At 33.0% G+C, this 23,428-nt stretch overlaps 3 protein-coding genes across 3 annotated transcripts; 1 reads left to right on the forward strand and 2 right to left on the reverse strand.

Moving 5' to 3' along the window:
* The first annotated feature begins 531 nt into the window (after window positions 1–531).
* On the forward strand, window positions 532–2,675 carry jagn (jagunal). The gene is made up of 4 exons (XM_018544964.1): window positions 532–1,084; window positions 1,346–1,487; window positions 1,762–1,977; window positions 2,147–2,675. The coding sequence occupies exons 1-4, from the start codon at window positions 993–995 to the stop codon at window positions 2,273–2,275; spliced, it is 579 nt and encodes a 192-aa protein (XP_018400466.1). The 5' UTR covers window positions 532–992; the 3' UTR covers window positions 2,276–2,675.
* A 549-nt stretch (window positions 2,676–3,224) lies between these two features.
* Window positions 3,225–10,748, reverse strand: magu (SPARC related modular calcium binding-like protein magu). Its single transcript, XM_018544960.1, has 8 exons — window positions 10,595–10,748; window positions 9,882–10,256; window positions 8,799–9,023; window positions 5,218–5,304; window positions 4,341–4,565; window positions 4,058–4,239; window positions 3,504–3,669; window positions 3,225–3,406 (listed from the first exon to the last, which is right to left on the reverse strand). Exons 1-8 carry the CDS (start codon window positions 10,719–10,721, stop codon window positions 3,324–3,326), a joined length of 1,470 nt encoding a protein of 489 aa, XP_018400462.1. The 5' UTR covers window positions 10,722–10,748; the 3' UTR covers window positions 3,225–3,323.
* Window positions 10,749–19,462: 8,714 nt separating this feature from the next.
* On the reverse strand, window positions 19,463–23,247 carry Cdk9 (Cyclin-dependent kinase 9). Its single transcript, XM_018544952.1, has 8 exons — window positions 23,195–23,247; window positions 22,824–23,068; window positions 22,576–22,660; window positions 22,084–22,174; window positions 21,642–21,808; window positions 20,906–21,144; window positions 20,675–20,822; window positions 19,463–20,560 (listed from the first exon to the last, which is right to left on the reverse strand). Exons 2-8 carry the CDS (start codon window positions 22,928–22,930, stop codon window positions 20,252–20,254), a joined length of 1,146 nt encoding a protein of 381 aa, XP_018400454.1. The 5' UTR covers window positions 22,931–23,068; window positions 23,195–23,247; the 3' UTR covers window positions 19,463–20,251.
* Between the last annotated feature and the right edge of the window lie 181 nt (window positions 23,248–23,428).

Consider the following 23,428-nt stretch of genomic DNA (forward strand, 5'->3'; position numbering starts at 1 on the left):
GCTGTTACGAATCGATAAATAAAGTTTATAATTGAATCAAATATTGTTCAAGTATTTTGTGACCTACAGTAATGAGAATGTATAAAACGTAATATAAATATTTTTCCCAAATTAATAATTATATAATTCGACACTTGAAAAGAATGTAAAAGTAAAGTTTATGTCGGTGGTAATACATATCTGTAGTAATTTATACCAATTCATACTTGTTTCTTATCCACCGCGGTGTATGCACCGTAAGTACACACGCAGAACGTTAATGCGCGCGCACCCTGACCGATCAAATTTCTCTGCAACATAAGAAAAACACAAGTTCTTACATCTTGTCCCACTTCCACACTACGACTCTCGACTCGCGACAAATTACACCGACTTTTATGTCGAGCCTCTCTCCGTAAATAGCAGTAAACAGTAGTAAATATGGATACGCCGTCTCGCAGCGCTCGCCAAACAATGCTCCGGATTTTATACAATTTTCATCTTATATACGTACGTTGAACGCGATAGCGAAGTAGCGGACGGGTGGAGGAAGTAGACAAAAGTAGAGGAGGCGCTTAGCGCACCCTTAAGACTCCTTCGGTAACCAAGTTGCACTTTGGTAACTTGGTTGCACCGGTTGCACGAGCAGTACGAATCCACAGCGGTGTCGGCGGTCGGGAAATTGACACTTTTGCTATGGTGCTCTGGTGTTTACTTTAAGCTATCGCGCGTTCCCTGTTATTCTCAATTCTCTGACATACACCAGATTACATTACCCTGGGTACTTTGAGGTACTCCGGACAGTTCCGGAATCACCACCGTGGGCCGGAGGGTCTAGGCCAACGAGCCCGTGACGAAGCCACTCTGTTTCCCATCTGGCTGCGTGAAGTTTAAAAATAGTTATAAATACTCGTTGATGAACCACTGCTAATAAATTGCCTTGGATTTTATTTCTCCGTTCGCGAATGAATCTCGTGTCCATTTAAAGAAGAGACTGATACGCCTTACCGATTATGGCCTCGAAAGTTACGCTTTCCCAGGCTCTGGGAACAGATGGGAGCGATTATAGTCACCGACAGAAAATCGCGACACACTACCAAGTCAGGTGAGAATTCGAAAGAAACATAAAACTTTATTACTTTTAGATGATTTTCATTCATCTAATAATACTATATAATATCAATTTACGTTTGGTACCTATTTCAACAACTATATATATCTTTATATGTATATATATATATATATATATATATATATATATATGTAGCGTAAACGCTATATTATTAATTTATATCACGCATACGTGTATATTAAAACGTGTATCATACATTTTCATTAAAATTTATAAAAATATACTTGTTTCCAGTGCGACTAACAAATCAAGACTGAAGTATTGTATATTTTTTCACTATCTGTTATTTTTCGTCATGCTTGCCAAACTGTCTGCAGATATATTAGACCGTATGGATATATTTATTTTGGAAATTGAGGAGTTACAAGTACCACAGGTATAATATAATGATATCTTAACATTTAATACAATTATTGTTTATAATTGTGGCTATATTTTAAGCATAATTATTTACAAGAAGACAATATGAAACTTTAATAAGAAATATCTTTGTAGATTAATCTGGTAAATCTAACGTAGATAAAACATGTACTTTCTTTTGTCCTTTTCTTTATAGTGTATGTCACATGTAAATTAATAATATTGAATATAGATATGATATGTTGACTTTTTAATCATCTAATGTTTATTTATTTCTTCTTCTATTTCAGCCATTATGGTGGGAGTATATATGGTGTATTAGTTTGTTATTATCTTTTCTCGCTCTTTCTGCGATTAAAAGGAATAGGATTAAAACACTGCAAAAATACATGATAGGTATTGTCCTGTTAGGTTATGGGCCATTAGGTTATGCTATAGTCTATTATTTTAAGGATGTCTGGACATACCTGACTGTAGGCAAATCTGAGGACATTCATTTGTGGCAGGTATGTTTGTTTTTTATTTTAAATGTCATTAAATTTTCTTAATTAAACTTTTTGTTAAAATGTGCTGATATTATATTGCAAGATTTATTTTTGAAAAAATAAATTTCATATTTCTTGCATTTTGTTCTTAAATATAAGATAATTATACTTTTATTATTTTACTTTTTAGAGTCTACCATATGGCGTACTTTGGTACGCTTTTATTCTTTTAGCTTCGCAAGTACACTGTTTCTCTTTGTATTTTTCTTGGAATCTGCTAATTGCATGGAGAACGCGAGGTGCCAGAAAAATGGACTAAACTCAAAGGGCAATTGTAACCATCCATAAATTACACAATTATGGACATCTATTTTGAATATGACCCATGTTTATTGTTTGTGATAAAAAAGAATAGATATATTATAATTGTATAAGAGAAATATCATCCAGACTCTGTAAAAATTATGTGTGAAAGATGTATATAAATGAAAGAATATTTTTGTGTGCTCAACATGTATATATGAAAATACACCGACGCACAAATTAGGTTTATATTTTTTCAAACGTTGGACGTTTTGTGCCACGATTCCTATTCATGCCATCTCTGTGACACATGTAGCAAATATTCTTCTTTATGTTTATTTTTAAAAACTATCTCGATGTAGATTGCAGAAAGTATCATACGTCCATAAAAGAATATATACACATATCTACCTATTTATAAGAGTAAAGTACATTAGATACTTTTCTGAATTACGAGCTTAATCTTTAGCTTTCATAAACTATAGAAATATGTAAACGCTTGATTAAATGACTTTCATGATTAAAGAGGAAATGGATAAAGATATAGATGTGATAAAAGTTCAATATTGAGAAAATTGCTACAAAAATTATTTTATTGAAGATCTTTTTCTATATTGAATTTGTTTTCGGTATAGGATAGCTTATTAATTATTTAAAGGATTACTTTTATGGACTAGGTGATACACAAGAGTATCTACTGAACTTATACAGTGTTTACAATTACCAATATGAGAAAATTGCCTGCGAATTTTGCCTGCGTATTTTGCGAAATACCAACATTCAGGAATAGACAAATAAGCGGTGTTACTCAAATGATAAAAACATGTAATTATTTTTAAACTGGAAATTAAAAAAATTTTAAGAATGTTAAATATAAGAATTTGCGAGAATTGTTAAAATTTAAATTCTCGAAAGTTAATAAAATGCTAAAAAATTAAATGTTGTTACATTGAAAAGATGGCTCACAGTGATTCTAAAAATTCCAGTACCTATTTTAATGCTTAATGACAAAAAAAAAAGATGAATGTCTCTGAGATAGCGAACACAAATTATCACATAATATGCTAGTCATCATCATTGAGAAATTGATCTAGTGGATTTGGACCTATTCTTTTCGGTGTAGTTAACGGTTTCTCTGGATTGTTAGCTGAAATGTCCATTAAAACTTTACGTTATACTTATATATAAAACAAAAGTAAAAAATAAGATATATATATATATATATGTATAATGTTATATATTACCTATTGTTGGACGCTGAGCATTGAGACAACTCAGCCATTCTGTCATACTGATTCTTCGATCGTTGTTGATGTCACAATATCTTGGTAATTTTTTACCACATCTTCGGAGTTGTTTGTTATTCGCTATCATTGTCCGAAAACTTTTCCATTCTTTTTTTTCTAAAACCTATATATACATACATGTATGTTACACACACACACACACACACACGCGCGCACATATATATATGTATATCACGCGCAATAGAATATAAAGCGTAGAGAAAGTAATCAGGAAACTTTTATTTCAATTAGGAAACCTGCAATAAGCTACAGAATCTAGGAAAAAGAGAAATCTCTTCTTTACACATATTTTTCAAAATGTTATACATATATATATATATATGTGTGTGTGTGTATATGCGATTAAATTATTTAAACAATTTTACTAGCGTCTTTATGTTAAACTCTGAATATAAATATCACACGTTACACATAAATTTATTATATGTATGTGTAATATATCTCCTTTAATAGATAATGATAGAAAAATACGATTGTCTTCCGTCGAATACCTTATTTTTATTCTTGTCAAGCATTACAAAATGCCAAGTTGCTATTCTTTCCTCTTTAGAAACCTGCCATTTAACGGTAGTTTCATTAAAATCAGCTTCCAGCTTGTTGGAAGCTTCCATTTTTTCTTGCATGAGAGTCATCAAATCTCGAAGGAATAATTGTTTTTTTAAATCTGGACATCCTATAAATGTTAAAGAATTATTTGATTTGAAATTTATAATAATACATGCACACAACAGGTGTATAATAATTTTCAAGAAAAAAAAAACTTATTTTAATTACCTTTCATAGGTCTACTAGGAGTCGGAACTGGATTACAATTCGGTGTGCCATTGTTCGAGGATGTCCCTGGTATTGGCTTACCTGTATCCTGATACACACACCAACAATAACCTGAATAGCATTGTACTCGATTATACCTTCCATCGGACATGCATTGCGGAACGTACAAATTTGCTCGCTTCTGATCTTCCAACACTGATGTTCTATCCGATATACAATCATTTGCTGTAATGTAAAAGAAAAAGAAATAAACAAATATGGTCAATTTCGTTTGTAGAAATCTGCAAAAGAATATACTGGATTGTATATGGCTTATCTGACAAGAATAAAAAAAATTAACGTTACGTACTATACAAGGATATAAAAATCTATAAAAATCTTCTTTCATCTATATACGCCTATGTCTTATATTTCTATTTACATTATCTTATATATATGCATGATCACATATTTTAAATTTATTTTCTGCATCTTTTTATAATAAAAACCAGTATGTTTTTTTTTAAAGATTGCATTACAGACAAATGTTGCCTTAAACATTTTTTAAATAACAATCAAAATTATTTTCTCTTTTTAGTTATCAAGATATACATTGATAAAAGTGTCTAATTATAACTACCGCAATTGCAGAATATTGAGTGAAATAATTTTAACTAAACGTTTAGGTAATGTAACTAAATATATATATATATTATACATATATATATTTTTTAGTTATATTTATTTTTAATTATAATTTTACCTTTACAACAGTTGAAATTATTTTACTCAATACTTGAGGTATGGCTATAGATTATTTTTTCAATATATCCGTATTCGTATTTTCCAAAAAACTAAAACATACACCCGTATTATAACGACAAATTATGGAACTTACCATCGCTTTCTTCCTTAGTGTCGGAATTATCATCATTAAACGGTAGAGATTGAATAGGACTGCCAATGGCTGGGCTACCTTTTAAAACTATAGAAAATATATAAATTTGTTACAAGTTTACTTTTTCTACATATTTAAATTTTAAGGACAAGGAAACCACTATAGTAGCGTTGAAATAGAGTACGTTATATATATATTTGAGAGGCAAAGAATATAATAAGATAATAAATTATATGTGATGAAATAGAGTATTTGTCGTATTTATAGTCCATGATTCATACATTAAAATATGAAAAAACAAAATCGTTGTTAAAAATGATAAGTTTTAATATAATGTTGAACTTTGAAGAATTACGTCATTGGAAATAGATTTTTGCAAAAAAAGAAGTGGATGCAGCGCGCTTTGATCGATAAAGGGTGCAAAGCTACGACTTAATCCGTCCTTTGGATCTCAAAAGGACGGATCGATACGCTCATCTGCAAGATTCAACAATAAGAAAAAACAAACGTAAATATAATAACTATGATATCATTCATGTCAGCCAATCGGTACTTATAATATAGATATATTTTGTATATATAAGATGATCCACTTAATGTGAACATCTTGAATATTCGCTTATTTTTATAATACGAAATTTTTAGTAATTTTGATAACAAATATTTTAAATAAAAATAGAACGATTTTGAGGAGGACGTATTCTAGTCAAGTTGTTTTCTTTCTAGGTGGGGACACCGAACTATTATAATAATTTTGATTCATCTCATTCAATTCATAAAAGTATTAAGGTACAATTATCAAAATATTAATAGTTTTACGAGATATTTAATATTTCATGTCAATATATGTGTCAGAAAAAAATAGCTATTTTAATATCTCGTAAACTATATTGACTTTTTATCTTATTTTATATATATATATATATATATATATATATATATCACGTATTTTTTTCATATCTCCTATCTTTTGATACTTTTATATGTAGAATAATTAGAGGAATCATAATATGTAAAAAAAATCATACAATATACCATTCAGAAAAGAGGAAGTGATTTTCATATTTGTTTTCTCATTGAAGCATTGCAAGACAGTTTCTTACTTTAGAGTAACACCCAACAGGCGAACAATGATGGCTTTAGCAAGCAAAGGGAATTTCATATGTATATATTCGACTGCAGAAAATATTATGGTACAATATGGTTGAATATTAAAATTCTGCACGTAATGCACCTACATTTAATTATTATTTTTAAGTTCAATTTAAAAAATTGTAAGTTTAAATGCTACAAACGCGGACTTGGTTTATACTACTTGACTAGCTCATTGCGAAATAACACAGAAAAATTTATGCAGCAGTTTATACTCGTTATTAGACAGTATGTATCATAAATAGCAAATAATCATTGTCGTCATGACGCATGGGCGAGAATTTAGCTCGTACATGAGGTCAATTACTTCAATTCCTTAGCAGCCGGTCGCACGCGTGCATTTGTGTAGGCAACTTCCGGCAGGATTCACGAATGTTAAGCTAGTCGGCACAACAGTTATACATACATATGGTCCTTGACACGCGTGACCGGGCGGCGTGACATCCTGTTGCAGACGGCGGTATCATCGTTAATTTAAGCCGCGATTTAGATGCCGAAATGACATTCCTCCTCCGTCTGATTACACTCATCAGAGAAATAACGAGAATTATCCTTTCTTTCTGCTCAGTTTGGTTTAACTTCAAAATCAAATGTACAGAATGGATAAGAGGGAATAACATCCTAAGTGTTCCTATAAATGTGATTTTTCGATGTTTCTCTACCGCACTCCCCCCTCCCTCCCACTGTTTGGACCACTCGAATATAACCGGAGAAGAGGAGGGCACGAAAACCAATTAGTAAAATAAAAAAAGTTTAAATGTGAATGTTTTAAAAGATAAAGTCAGCTTCCTGTATAGTTATAGAGGTATATTATAAATAGAAAACAGTTTGTAAAGTGGATTCTTCTCACTAACAATGGCTTTACTGAATAAACTTCAGAATCCTGGACACACAAATATACATATTGTATTGTATATGTATATTGTTCACCTTTTTAATGCACTTACGTATCTTTGAAAAATAGTCATTGAAAAAAGTTGCACACAATTAATATCATCTTTTTACACACTTTAATTCGAATCTCGTTCAAAATCAGAATGCTGAAAACATGCTGCATGTATGCAAAAATTTATTCTTTTTAATCAATCCCGTTTCGTTTTCACTGCACTGAAATACTGAAAACGTAACGTAAACTATAAAAATTTTCAGTATTCGCGGTAAATAACAAAAACGCAGACTATGTATAAAGGCCGTGACACTCAAAAAATTCAAAAATCTCAAGAAATGAATAGTGTGAAGCGTATATATGTACGTTTCGACCTACGGTTCAGGTCCTTTTCGGTACAAAGAAAATTGATTAAATATATAATAAATATTACATACATAAATGGTAGCGCATATAAAATATAAATTATTAAAGTATAAGGTAAAAAATATTATGGTGGTAATGTCCGAATTGTAAAATCAAATCTTGTTCATCAAATTGTTAAGTTTAATGATTGTCAATAGTATTTTGACTTGTCGATTCATTTACGTTTTTTTTTTTAGCCTTTAGTCTATGACTATCTTTACACGGCCTAAACCCTTAATCGGGTTTAATAATATCTGTAATTATGAAACTGGGGCCAATCATGACCATTCCTGTGAAGAATGGAATAATTGTGATATTGGCTAGTTTTTAACTACAGATGTTATTAAATCTAATTAAGGGTGTTCATGTAAACATAGTCTATGTCTATTATGGAAGTCAAAGAGTCGCTACGAGTGAGAATTTGGTTTCCAATAAAAAAAAATCTATGTAAGTGGCACAGCCAATAAACGATATGAGACAGCATAAATACAGGAACTAACAAGGGACATGACCCAGCGTCGATTGTTTTCTCCTTGAAATATGTTATTAAAGTATTATATTAAAATCTAAGAAATATGTGGATGTACGTTATTAGCTTCAAGTTACAGTATTAAAAAATAGTCAAAAGATTACAGCTCAAATTTCTCTCTATTTTCGAAAACTTTACTACATCAAAAAATATTTTAAAGAAGACTTAAAATTACTCAAGTTTGACTATAAGATTACTAAAAATAAAATAATATGTTTAGTTGTGTTGTTGATCTTTTTTTTTACTTTTATATCTTTCGAAAAGACAATTTTCCATATTTTTTCTCCACATGTTTCAATTTGTGTAGACACCATCACAAGTGTATACATGGATTATTTTTATATAGATTTAAAAAAAATTCATCTTTCTTCAACGCGTACTTTTATTTAGATAGTTAATGGTTTAAGTTTCAGCTTCTAAAAACTTTTAATTTATAAATATTTATTTATTTATTTATTTATATACGTAAATGAGCATATATGAATAGCCGTATGCAAGAGTAACTATATCGAAAAATATTTAAAAAATTAGATGCGGGAACCCCCGCGATGCCATTGCACATTAAAATATAAACACTTAATTAAAAGAAATGATATGTATGTAACTTACGAGTGAAATCATTGGCAAGACAAGCACCCCATTCCTGCTTGGATAGTTTTAAATCCCGATTTAGGTCGCACGTGCGAGCGAACGTGCGTGCGCACTTCTTCGGTCTCACCGCCTTCTTGGCGAGTCTTCTGAGCTCCTTGTACTCTGTCTTATCTAAGTAGCCGTCTGCGTTCTGGTCCAGCTTAACAAATTTCCACGACAATACTCGTTCGACATTCTTATCATCTATCAACAGGAAAACAACATGCGCTTGATCATACGAACACGTACTGAGAAATTACGCGTGGTGTGTGTATATATATATATATATATATGTGTATTTGTATGTATACATATATATAGATAGTGTCCTGCGATTTGAAAAATTTTTTAAGTTTTTTTTTTTAAACACAAGCTCGCTTCTGATCAAGCTCCCAATTAATCGGATTAATAATCATATTATTGTAATAAAGGCAAGATCGTGTGTGCGCGCATCGCGATTAATCCGCATATTTTTAAAGCCGTGATCAGACTATATGCATTGGAAATGAAAATTGAGATAAAGATTGCTCAATCACACTACGAATTGTATCCAACAGCAGTTAAGATTGTCGAGATTAGTAAGAATATCAGGATTGCTACAACAACATAACAAAAATTATTGAATACGCATTTGTTTTAATTGTACTGTTTGGTGTGTGTAGCATTATTGATCGAAAGAGATAATAGATAAAGATAAAGGATAAAGATTAAATCAAACAATGCCCCAATTAATAAATAATGTGCGTTTATATATGAAGAAAAAAAAAGAAAATAATGGTTTCTTTACTGTTTTTAATAATTGCTGAAATTGAACGAAAGAAGATAGTATGTTTGTGAGATTTATAGTCACGTGAGGTTAGTCATGTGACTGAAATATTGGAAGCTTATTGGTTGAAATTAGGATTGAAGATTGAAAAAATAGGCGGAGCCTACTTCAGCCTATATTTCAGTCTGCAATCTCAATCTCGGCCTGTTTTGTTCTCATTGATCGAGCTTCAATCTGAATCTCCATTGCACAGTCTGATCACGGCTTAACACGCGGCGATTGCTCGTGTCACTTACCCTCGGTGGATATATTAGTCCGTCTGTATTCGATTTTGAAGTTCTCGATGAGATTTCCATTGAACTTGGACTTTTCGGTACGATCGCAGGTATTTCGATGCCTATTGCTAACATACTGCCTACGTTGTTTCCTAGTCGGCGAGCGTCGCCTTTGGCCGCTCCTAGTAGAAGCAGCAGATCTGGAACCGGCTCTCAAACATCTTGGTTTTTTATATCTTACCGTTGTATCGGGCAACGGCCGGCCTTGCGGCGTTACACACCAACAATACTCGGTCTCTGCGTGACACTGAACGGGCGCGTACGTCCCATCGTCTCGGCAGGCAGGCCGTACGCCATGTCGAGCGGTTAATCTTGCTGAGAAGCACGCCGGAGTCTCTGATGAATAAAAATTGTACAAAGTCTTATTTGTACACTTTACTTTCATCTATATATTGTACATATAAATATGCGTGAATCACGACAGATGTGTTTAACAAAAAGAGTTCTTAATTTTAATATCTATAATAATAGACTGCAGTTAAGAATCTATTGCAGTTTGAAAGAGATCAGTGCATGAAAGAGAGATAGAGATAGAAAGAGAGAGAGAGAGAGAGAGAAAGAGAGGGAGGGAAGCAGCTGAAAGAGAAGCAAACTCTATAGTCCCTCCGACCCTAGGAAAGATCCATAGATTTTTCAGAGATATAAGCTTTCGTGCGTGAAACAGAGATACAAACCTGGACAAGGTCCAGTGTGTTTGATGAGGACAGACACGCCTTGACATTGCTTAGAAATGACTTGACATTGATTGGAGTACGTGACTCCATCGCTTCCGCACACAGGCGTGCTTCCACCACCATTCATTGTGCATTCAGCTATTTTTTTCCTACATTCCTCCTGTAATAAAGGAAAATTTCACGTGTTCTGAAAATACTGATGATTCCATTTACTCTACAGCGAGACACATAAGCGCGCGCGAGAAGAGAATATTCTTGTTACATCAGATAAATGAACGCGTACGTTCGATGTCAAGGAATTCAATACTATATTCCTTACGAACGTCAAGATGATGTCAAAAGAATAGACTTTGCTTTAAAACAGAATTTTGAAAGATCTGATCTATTATGAATTACGAAAATTAATTCTCTCTCTCTCTCTACAGAGATATAAATAATTAAGATGTCTGAAATTTACCATGAGAAAATGACTTATATGTACGATTCTTTCTGGCAAATTTCAAATTTCTTAACATCAGATATCCACATCAGTAGGCTCCAAAATTAAATCTAAATTAACCCTAATAATAAACAAAATTCATAATTATTTCAGTCCCGATGTCGGCTATTACAGATTACAAATATTGGATATATAGGTGCTAATAACGGTTTTAACACACGTACGGTTGACGTACTTGTCAAACTTGTTACGCACACTTGTTATATACATGTATATGCGTGTAATGCTATATGTATGTGCGTGTATATATATATGGTATATACATAGTTAAAATCGTCTAATTGTACGATACATTCGTTAAATGATATATGATTGCTCGTACAATGTGACTGGCGGAAACCTCGACGGGAAGGGAATAGTTACTCGGTATGATTACTTGCGTCGCCTTTTATCAGAATTAATTTGATAAGGAAAAAACGAATGGCGACGATACAGAGGAAAATGATTTTCTCTTTAACCACTGCATCAGCTGGAATCACGCGTGCATGGCAACTAACCACGTTATCGTTATACGGAAATTAATCAACCCGATCAATTTCTTATTCGCACACGTGCGCGCAATCTCGCATTCTCTCGCTGTAATATACAATTTCGAAAACAGTCGTTTTCTCGTCGTCGCGCAAGTAATACTTCGCTTTTCTTCATCGTTGTGCGACACTAATTTTTACACGAGTAACACGCGTCTGATTGTAAAGTTTTTATAAACTGAAAGTCATCTTTCTATTTTTTTTTTTCTATTTTTTGCGACTCGCTTAATACTATTATTTTTTCACACATGATCGGCGCGTAACACGTAAGTGAATTGTGTGTCGTGATAATTGGGATAAACATTGAGACGTTTTGGTTTCAAGAATGAAAAAAAGAGGTATTAATGTATCGTAGAGATAAACATTTCGCTATTCACAGTTGAAACACGTACGTGTATATTCTAAATTGCCTTCTTCGAGACGATCTGCTGCATCGATAATTAAAAATGTATTTTTATTTATACGAATCTTTGACACGTACAAAAAGGCGTAATTTATTATTATAATATAATTTCTTTGATTATCTGTCTCTCTTACAATAATATACTTATTTTTAGTAGCAGTAAACATGTGATCGCAATTATCGTCTAAAGCAAATTGAAAGCGTGAATCTTTTATACTTCATCTCGTTTCACATTGTGGAATTCATGCCATTCGACAACGGAATTGGTATATAATTGCTAAATTGATACAATTGCTAAGAACAGTGAAAGTTTCATTCTCGGTTTCATCTATATCTCAAGTTTCGTCTTTTACAATTATTTCGCAATAACGTTTTATTATACTTTTGCATTATTTAGTATTATTTCTTACGATTCTTCTTAGCTTACATACACTTTGCGTTTAAAATATTATTTTAAAACTTGAAATCTAAAATCATCTTGCCAAAAATTTCTCTCTCTCTCTCTCTCTCTCTCTCTCTCTCTCTCTCTTTCTTTTAGTTTATTTTACAATGAAATACTTTATTATTTTACGCATATTAGCAGGCACTAATAAAAAAAAAAAATCAGAAAAGAATAATGTACACTCTCTGTTGCGTGTCTGTAAGTTTACAAAAAAAATTGCAGGTAGCAATATCACCGCGATATAATGCGCTGTTTAGTATAAGCGTGGCGAAAATCGGCAAATCAGCATCATTGTTATAAATCTCCGGCTACTATTATACTCTATTTGTGACAGAAAGAGCGAGAGAGAATGCATTAAGTTTCAGACTTGTGCGTCTCGTTGCATTATCAACAATTACCTATTTCAATTGTCGAATGCAATGCGTCGGCGGGCAAAGACCGCGCGCGCCCGCTCGCGCGCGCGCGCGCGCATGCGGTAATATTTAAGATAGAATCTGACGAAAATTTCTCGAATTTCTCAAACGTGAAAGTAAAAGTAAAGATAAACCTCTCGGGACCGATAAATACCTTAGCCGATGTGACAGTGTTAGCTACCGCAGCATCGAGTTCGAGGACGAGCAACAGGAATACTGCAGCGGCTCGTAGGATCGTCGGGAACACCATCGTGTCCTCTCCTGGCAGTCTCCAGTATTCCGAATGCGTTTCTTAGAAAACGATGAAAGAACGGAGGAACTTGTCTGGAAAACACGCCCGCGCGCAACACTTTACACACATACACTGATCGCTACATTCCCATGTTCCCAACATACAACGCATTCCTGTTTAGGTATCTGTCTTTTATTATTCGAACGGCGGTACAGTTCCACGAGACTCATTAGTTTTCCGAGCGATGATCTTCCGAGTTTTTCATCGATGAGAACACAATAGGAATTTCAGGGAGGAAAAAGGAACTGCACGGCTGAAATATAAAGATTTCTTTTATATATACGTATAGGGGAACGCCGCGCGTAAAACGTGCTACGACCTGCAGCGACCATGCAACCGTAGCGAATGCCGCGGATCAACTGGCACTTCCAGACACTTCTTGCCAGCTTGCCACACTTGTCAGACCGCTGGAGCAACCGGGCAACCTCTCTGCAGCAGCCTTATACCTATTCGATCGCAGGCACTCCGGCATTCTGCTACTGCGTTGCTCGCAGCTTCTAACCTGCACTCTCAATGCTGCAGGCGTGCAGCCTCACAGAGGCTGCAGCCGCTGCGGGATGTAGTGAGATGTATGATGATCGTATTTTTTAAAAGAAAATAAAGGCAGGTCTGAAAATTTTAGGACCTCTCGTTCCTACGTGTTTTCAAACCAGTCTGTGACTGTCAAAAATCTGTGCGTATCATAAAATCGTATTGCACAAATTGATCAAATTGAGATTATAATACGCAAGTTTTCTGTTATTAGTTCGAAACTGGGTTCGATTGTATTGGAAGAAATACCCTACTTGATCTGAAATAATAACAAATAAGAACAACTTTAGTTTGAATAAATTTCATCAAAAAAATTAAGTAATATATTTAACAAAAACTAATTGTATTTATATGCAAGAAACTGTAAAATATTTTCCGTAAAATTTTACTTGTTAATAACATTACATATTGGAACGCTAGTTAGAAAAGTATTTTCCGTAATGTCAAAATAAAGGACAGTAAAAGGCAAGATTGGAAAATGAAGGACAAAATTGAGTTTTGAAGAAACAAATAAATTTAAAGGACAGCTATCTGAAATAAAGAATTGTCCTTTACAATAAAGAACGTATGATCACCGTATAATACAATACTAATTGATACTACACGCTTTTTCGATCATCTTTTCTCTCAATCTCTAGGATTTTATATTATTTTTTAATTTAATTAAAAATAGAAGCTACGACTATGTAACGCATTACAAATTAATGCAGATTGAAAAGAAACTTGATAAAGAATTTGAAAAAAAAAGAGTAGAAAATTAATAAATTAAACTAAATTAATACAATAAAGTAATAATAAGATGAAATTAAAAACGCTAACATTATGTACGTATTTTTTAAGCTAGAATAAATCTATACTCTTTCAGAAAATAGGTTTCTTTAAATAAATGAACAAAGGTCTTTCCTCGAAAAAATACATAGATAAAATAATCTTTGTTATTTTTTCGATACAGAGAATTATCGATATAACGACCACACGAAGTTTGATTTTATTGATTTCCGACATACTTGCGCAACCTCGAAAAAATGATAATGATGATTATGACTGCGACTAGAAAGAGAGGAATTCAACTTCTCGAAATTAATAGTTTATTTATTTTTTTCATTTTTAATTGTAAAAGAAAAGAATTTACTTTTGATTTGCTAAGTAATTTTTTTGTTGTCGCATAAATTTTTTATTTCCTTTTTGTTACAACTACATACGTAAATGATTTCTGAAACTTTTGTTATAATGACATTTTTCACAGATTGTTCGATAAGAAAATTTTTCTCAAGGTTTTTCAACCAAAAAACCAAACTTTGTATGTACATATAACACGATGTAGATATACTACGTTAATATAACTACGTCATTCACATTTCGTTCTTAATATAACCGCAGTATTTTGTTCACATTTTCTTAAGAAAATAAAAAAAAATTTATAATGTAAAAAAATTGCTATTTATATGATAACAGAATTGATAAAGTCTCTCCATTTCCCCAAAAATATCCTATACATGTCCATGATGATGATCCACGCGAGATAATTCCTTATCAACGATCAGGTCCTTCATTACCGCGAATCGTGTAATACGAATATATTAAATTCGAAATGCGAAGAGTGGTCAAGTTCAGCATACCACAAATGATGTCCGGTGATTATTTTTGTTTTCTGCTTTTCCGTTCACGCAATGCGGATGCAGAGATCGAAGATCCATGAGTCATCGGGAATTCGAAACCCATTCAAAACTGGTTGTTTGACCGATGGAATGTAGCTTTTAATAGGGAACAAGCCTGTGATTATTGATGGCTTACATCGCTTACGATGTATATACAGACAATCGCGCGCGCACATGTATATACAGACAAAATGTGTAGGAACGTTTGTAAAAATAATTCAAAATGAATTATAACGAGAGATTAGTAAGCACAGTCTTGAGAGATTTTATTGAAATAAAATATAAATGTGTGTGTGAGAGAGAGAGAGAGAGAGAGAGAGAGAATGTAATACAATACGTGCTCGTCTTTTAGTTAATTTACATTTCAACAGAGATGCGTTCTTGTAGCAAGCGCTCAGATCGAATGCGTTTCGGATTTTGTTATTAGATAATAAAATCGCTAAATCGCGCGAATGCTTAGATCGAGTTATATTGTTTACTTACGCGAAAGAAAGCGCGCGGCACAGAACAAAGGAAAAACTGAAAAATTTGATTGCGCTGTGTTAATTGTTGACACAGTTCAACACAGCTTCCGACTCACCGACGAAGCTGTTCAACACTGCAATTATCGTTGTGTCAACAATATAATGTGCATATGTACATACATATATATACATTATATATACATATATGCATACGCACATGTATGCAACGTATATACATATTTATGCTTGTACCTTTTTCTTTTTTTTTTTTTTCTATTTTTTCGAATACCTGTCTCAATTTTGCGTTGTCGTCTGTACACTTAATAAAATAAGTTCGTACGGGTAACATTCAATTCAAATACTTACTACGCGCCTATATCGCTCTCGCATATGCCTGCGCCGCTGCGTGCGTAATTAGCGTACGTGCAAATGCAGAGTCCAAACATACGGCATCTATAATATTGGTATTGGTATCTCTTGCTACGTCAGCGAGTATCCCAGACCGACGAATGAATTGTAGATAAGTTTTTTTTATTTGCATTGATATTACGTGTATCGGTAGAATAATCCTATAATTTGTCCCTGTCTCTTATTTCTTCCCTTTCCCTTCTTCTCGTGTTACACTGTTATTTCACTCTCAGAGATGGATCAATTCCGGTGGTAGATTCTAGTATGTAGTAAAAAAGTATCAAAATTGATATAACATCTTGCTCAAAACAATGTGTCACTCGATCTGTTCTCGAAGGGAGAACAGATATTTTTAAAAAATTCTATTCACGCATGTATATGGGACTCTTTTTCATCTGTTACCCTTGTCAGCCTCACTTTTTCCATTCTTTTTCCTATTCCTCTCACCCTCCTTCTTTTCACTTCTCACTTCCTCTTTTTCTCATTGTCTTTTCAAAAAACATCTTTGCACAAATTTTATATACTTATACAATATAATGCGTGTGCAATAAGGTAGCAATATTTTAATGCAATTTATTTTGCAGTGTTTTATAGAATATAGTTTTATAGAATTTCCATTTTTATATGTTCCGTTAAAACAAAAATAATAAGAACAATGAAGATAACTAATATATTCGACAAAAATATCATGAGGCCTCCAATGAATCGCCTAATATTTGTTGAAGAACTCGCATCCCATCTTGGAATTTATAATACGTATACGATCGTTCTAACGATGATCCAATGGAACACTTTTCCATCAAAATCACTTTCTCATCTTGTTTCTCCGTTAAATTCCAAATATTGCGAAAATAAATTCTCTGAATGAAGTTATCAATGAGACTAGAATTGGTCCATACGCACACATGTACCTATAACATAATCGTTTGATTTATTTTATCATAAAAACAGCGTCACGATTAAGAAAACATCAAGATTAAATAATTAAATAATTTTCAACTATTTTTAATTTTTTATACAATATTTATACTTATTTGGACTTGTTTACTATAAAAGTTGAAGAGAGAAGATATATAAAGGACGAAAATCAAAGTCGTTTATTAAGATAAATTAATAATGAAATATGAATAATATGCTGGAGATTAAAGGTGTCACGACCCTCACGTTAAGTATTAATAATACATTTTACGTTTTAGAGAGAGAGAGAGAGAGAGAGAGAGAGAGAGAGAGAGAAAAGATTTTCTACCCAGAAGAGCAGAAATCTGTTTTTATCGAAGGTACAAGTAATTTCTTCCTTACATTCTTTTTCAAAATTCGTGAACACGATTTCATCGAATGGAGTATCAAGGCGCAAATTCTGGCGATGCGCGACCTCGACTTATCATCTCCAGGAGCTTGATCGTCGCTCAAGAGATAATCGTCCAAATCATCTATCAAAAGCACAGAAGGTATTGCTGTGTAGGTGTGTAGTTTAAAAAGTTGTTCCACAAGAGCTTCGTAATCCGACAAATATCTGCGCGTATAAATAAATATTAAGATAATTATGCGCGCTATATTAAATATACATATAACATACATATATATCGATGCGCTCATGAATAAATAAACGTCCAATGTTTAAATATCGTTGAACAACAAGATGTTGTTACATTTACTCGAGTTTTTTAAATAACAATTAAATCTAAGATGACACAAGTGCATGAATCGTTGCGACAAATAGGAATTAATAGTCTGATGTAACCCAGCAAACACCAAGTTACATGTAACGTACACGTGTTGTAATTTCCCACTCAACAATATATGTGTATATAACTATAATATAATATGTATGTTATGTTACAATTATATTGTTGAGTGGGAAATTACAACTAATGTGTACGTTACATGTAATTTGCAGGTGTTTGCTGGGAAAAGACGTGTTACATAATACATTGTATAAATATGTGTCTCTCACACGAATCTCATTAGTTTGAGCGCCGCTACTGATGGATTCTTTCTGTCGTGACAAGCCGCCGGTCGTTTTTCTAGAGGTACCGGAGTAATGTAAACAACCCGTTGTCCCTCTTCCGCCCAGTACGTCGCAGCCTGTTATTACAGGTCAGATGTAGGAAAATGTTTTCTTTCCACTTTCGAAAATATACGTATACGCGGTATTTCGATCGTACGTAGAAAGTAAAACGTACGTTGAAAATTACGTACAAATAATACCTTATATATACCTCAAACATAAAAGATTTACTCAAATCTTTCGGGCCACACAATAGCGTTGTCTTGACATTTTTCGGAAACATAATTGAACAGTATTCCTGCTGCAGATTGCGAGTAGCAGTCGCTTAAACTGCCCGAGTTGAACCAAAATTGCTTTATTCGCGAGTCGACAAGCCATTCGAATTTCGAAATAACCTAACCTCACTCCTACCGCGCGTATTATTTTCCTCTTTCGTTTAGCCGTTTCTTAGTTGCAAGAGAACTGAGAACTGATAAGAATTGCTGAGAATCGACCGCTAGTAACGCAAGTAGGAGTAAAAAAATGTAAATTTTAAATGCTGATGTAAACATTGTATAAAATAACTTATTCGTAATCGTATATGTAAGTTTTCATTTTATTGCGATTTTTTGGTGTAGAAATAATGTAATAGATGGATTTTCAAATAAAATGACTTTAATAATTATAATAAAATTTGGTAACATCATGATGGAATCGATGGAATTATTACATAGCTATTCGTATAAAGCTTGCACTCTATACAGGGTGTTTGAGAAGTAATGAAAAATTTTGTCGCATATAGGGGTAGAATGGACTAAACTAAGAAAAATGGACATTGTGACTAGCGACGATCATTGCCGCTCGTTATAAACAATGCGTGTCTAGCGACGGTAAACGCAAACGGCGCGCCTCTCTGTGCGGTCGTATTCAGCCGGGCGAATTTGAATATTTTTATAAATTAATATCTCGTTAACTATTGCAAAAATTGTAAAATGGTACAAGATTTTCCTTCTCACTTTAGTCCATTCTACCCTTATGCGACAAAATTTGTCATTACTTCTCAAATATCCTGTATATAAAATATGAGCGACATTCAAATTTTAATCACAAAGTTTAAATTGCATGATTCATTAACTTGAAACTGCTGTGGCATGTGGACCATATCATGTGATACACTGGAATGTGTACTTAAAAAAAAAAATTAGTAGACGCCAAGTTCGTTCAATTATAATTTGAATTTAAACGTTCCTCATATTACACGCGTACGTACATACATACATATATATACATATATTTTATACATATATATAGGGCGAGACATCTAAAACACATGTCCCACAAAACCGTTCCACTTTTATCTAAAACTTTTTTATCGAAAACAAGCGAGTTAGGTGATCTGTTTTAGATGTCTCACCCTGAGTATATACAGGATGTCCGGAATTAAAATGTCAAAACTTTGGGAGTGTGTACAAGATTGATAAACTAAGAAAAAAAGTCTTGTAAAGATATATTCGTTTTTACTTCGTTTTGGAGAAAATCATAAAAGAGACAAAATGTAGTTATCGTTTTTGTACTTTTTCTTTATTACACTTATTCATGTTGTATTGATTCACTTGTTTAATGTAGATATTGTTTAAAATATTGGCCTTTTATGAAGGAATGCAAGTTTATCATCAGTATGGACTGCTCGAGTTGTAACCAAACACTGATCTGATAATATTTCGTGCACTGCAGCTTCGATTTGATTTCTCAATTGCTCTCTTGAATTGATTGACAACTAAATTTCCTGCTTTAGGACTCTCTATATAAAGAAGTCCAGTGATGTCAGATAAGGTAATCGAGATAGTCAAGACACTACTCCTTTACGTCCAAAAACAAAGCAATTTTGTCTTTTTCGCGATTTTCTCCAAAACGAGTATATTTCTACTTATTTTCTTAGTTTATCAGTCCCTTACACCTCCCGAAATTTTAACATTTCAATTCCAGACACCCTGTATATACAGACTTATTACATATGAATAGAAATGAATATGTTAAAAGACGCGATCCTGATAGCCACTGTCAGCCATACTGGAACTAGGTTTGGCTGGTCCTCCAGGTACTTGATGATGCGGATGACGCATATGACCAGGTCGTCTCGGTGGTGCCAGATATTCGAACATGCTCTGAGTATGCTGCGCCAGCATCTTGCTAAGATCGCATGGCATAGGATCAGTCCAGAAAAAATCATGATTCAACGCAGAATCAGAGTCACATCTCTTGCTAGGATCGAGTATTAGAAGCTTGTCCAACAAGTCACAGGCATAAGGATCCTTCAAATATGGCTTCAGTCTATCTTTGACCTATATAAAATCATTTATCAATTAATATCATTTATTGACTGACTCAAAATTTAAAATGCAGTACAGAAATGTGTATTTTGAAATCAAGAATCATATGAAGAATTTGCGATTTACCTTTCTTTTCTGTCCCTTAGGAAGATCCATTTTGGTAAATAGATCCAAATTTTCAACGCCAGGCCACACCTCGGTCGTTATTGAGCCACACAATTGTGAAATTAATATTAACTGTTGTTGTTCGGTACTTCCTTGCATAATAGGAGACCTGTAGATTTGAAAAGCGAACAATATATGATAACGCGTACAAAAATCACAAGAACACAATATATATCATAGTATAATGCAGACCTTGTCCACATTTCTGCCATTATACAACCAGCACCCCATAAATCCACTGGTGGTCCATAATTTCTGTCACCAAGTAGAAGCTCTGGTGGTCGGTACCAAAGAGTGACGACTCTATTGGTATAACGATTCGAATGGCCGTTTTTTGCACTGAATGCTCGTGCCAAACCAAAGTCAGCTAATTTTAATACGCCATTTTTTGTTATTAAAACATTAGCAGCTTTCATATCTCTATGTAAAATCTGTAAGAAATTAAATGCGAAGCTGAATGTAAGAATTATTGCAACAATGTCAATAGCAACAATTAATGGTAATATCACTGAATAGTTTATTTATTTTATAACCATGATTGCACCATCGCAATTGTCGTTTTAATAAAACAATTTTAATGCAATTTTTTCAAACATATTACACATATAACAAGAATTATATTATAATAGGCCTGTTCTTTTTACCGAACTGGTACACAGAGTGCAATAAGTTGAAGTGAAACAGATATACGTTTGTTTCATTTCAACTTATTGCACTGTATGTACCAGTTCAGACAGTGCAGGCAAAAAGAACAGGCCTAATATTTAATAATATATATGTAGATTGAAATTTTAAGTATATTTTAAGTAAATTTTAAGTAAAAATTATTGTGACATTTTATTGGAAAAAGAGAGTAATCTTGAATCTCTTTATTTTCTATTAATATTTTAAAAATTATAATTTTAAAAAGATATAAATCTTTTCTTACCTTATTACTGTGTATATAGTACAGACCATTTAGTAACTGCTGCATAACTTTTTTTATTTCTCCTAAACTAAATTTGACATTTACATTTGACAACAAACCAGCCAAGTCATGTTCACAGAAATCAAATATCAGGTAAAAAGTAGATCGGTATCGATTATATTGTGTTGCTGAAAACATTACAAAATTAATATTAGTGTAATTAATTAAATTTTAGATTTTACAACATCAAAACCAATTATTTTAATAACTATTTAACGCAAATTGTTTTAAAACCATTTTTCACAATTCAGATATTCTCAGATATTTATAGTTGTAGTATTTTTTACATATTCCTCTAAAAAATAGGTATTCTATTCTAGTGAAAGAGTAAACTCCTATTCCTACGTATACATATTAACAATTTTTTTTAATAAACATTACAAGATAAAATATATATATTTACCTCGTGTCCTACAAATCTCTATAAGGTTGACTACATTCTCATGTTTCAGCAATTGTAATATCTTTATTTCACGCAATGCCGTAATGGGAAACTGTAAAATTTTGATATATAACAAACTATAACTGAGTCCACAACCTTGCTTTACGAGATCCTAAGCCGTAAAGCTATAAGAGATTGACCAATCATAGTTGAATGAGAGAACAATTGTGAGAGAAAAATACTGTGATTCATCAATTTCTTACGACTTTACAGCTTAGGGCCTCTTAAAGCGAGGGTTGTGGACTATAAGTTTTAAGAAATATTGAATAGAGCAGAAGGATACACTTTGTTTGAGTTAATATAAAGATTACATAAACATAAAGATTAATAAAAAATTTATAGCATAACATTTCCAAGCTTTTTTCCTTGATAATCATGAAATTAAATGTATATAATGAGATGTACTATACAATTAGATGTACTATATAATATAAAATTATGAAGCAAACTTACTCCTTCTTTCTCATTGTCCATTAGTACCTTCTTCATTGCGACAAACTTTTTGTTTGTTTTCTTGTCTTTAGCCTTAAATACCTCGCTGTGAGAAAAAAGAACACACATACAAAAATTAGAAAGAGAAAATTACGCTTATTTAATTGTTAAGTGAATAATTGCGTTATTGAATAAACAACGGTAAAATTTTCGGGGGAGTAATGCATAACCTTAAAGTCGCATGATCTAAGCGTAAAATTGTTGCTTACCCGAAAGTTCCTTGGCCAATTTTCGCAACTTTTTCATATTTGGAGGATTCGTCGCAATATGGAAAATCGAATTCTTCGATGTATTTTTCCTTTTCCTTCGTATTCATTGTAATTGCATAAAAGAGCGTGCCATAAACACTACTATTTGTATCTTCCACGAAGTAAGAGAGAAGGAGACCGAACTTAATAGAACGCAAGCTGAAAAAGTGGTCCTGATTCGTGACCCCTAATTGGGAGGGAGTCCGCTGAAAGGAATAAATTCTTATGGTTGGGCGCCATTTGCAATTAACCTTACCCGAACAGTCCGGCTTGGCTTGCATTCACGAAGTAAGAGCATGCTTGTATATTAATATTAAATTTCAATGTTTCACCTTTTTTAATTTTTTGGAACTCTTAACCTCTTCCACGATCTCTTACTTCGTGACCTCTCCGTCTAATGCAAGCAATGGATCAGGCCGGACTGTTCGGGTAAGGTTAGTTGCAAATGGCGCCCAACCATAAGAATTCATTCCTTTCAGCGGACTCCCTCCCAATTAGGGGTCACGGACTAGGACCATTTACGTTTCACAGAGTTCGATCTCCTTCTCTCTTACTTCACGTACTTC

This window comes from Cyphomyrmex costatus, unplaced genomic scaffold, assembly GCF_001594065.2.
Source record: "Cyphomyrmex costatus isolate MS0001 unplaced genomic scaffold, Ccosl1.0 scaffold474, whole genome shotgun sequence".
NCBI lineage: Eukaryota > Metazoa > Arthropoda > Insecta > Hymenoptera > Formicidae > Cyphomyrmex > Cyphomyrmex costatus.

Bases quoted from the DNA above. Each gene is read 5' to 3' on its own strand.
- jagn (XM_018544964.1), top strand. From the start codon at position 993: ATGGCCTCGAAAGTTACGCTTTCCCAGGCTCTGGGAACAGATGGGAGC. The intron at 1,488-1,761 runs GTATAATATAAT...CTTCTATTTCAG, and splicing joins AGGAGTTACAAGTACCACAG to CCATTATGGTGGGAGTATAT. The intron at 1,978-2,146 runs GTATGTTTGTTT...TTTACTTTTTAG, and splicing joins AGGACATTCATTTGTGGCAG to AGTCTACCATATGGCGTACT.
- magu (XM_018544960.1), bottom strand. From the start codon at position 10,721: ATGAATGGTGGTGGAAGCACGCCTGTGTGCGGAAGCGATGGAGTCACG. The intron at 10,257-10,594 runs GTTTGTATCTCT...TTTATTCATCAG, and splicing joins ACACACTGGACCTTGTCCAG to AGACTCCGGCGTGCTTCTCA. The intron at 3,407-3,503 runs GTAATATATAAC...TGGACATTTCAG, and splicing joins TGCTCAGCGTCCAACAATAG to CTAACAATCCAGAGAAACCG.
- Cdk9 (XM_018544952.1), bottom strand. From the start codon at position 22,930: ATGAATACGAAGGAAAAGGAAAAATACATCGAAGAATTCGATTTTCCA. The intron at 21,145-21,641 runs GTAAGAAAAGAT...AATTTCTTACAG, and splicing joins ACTATATACACAGTAATAAG to ATTTTACATAGAGATATGAA. The intron at 20,823-20,905 runs GTCTGCATTATA...TCAAATCTACAG, and splicing joins ATGGCAGAAATGTGGACAAG to GTCTCCTATTATGCAAGGAA.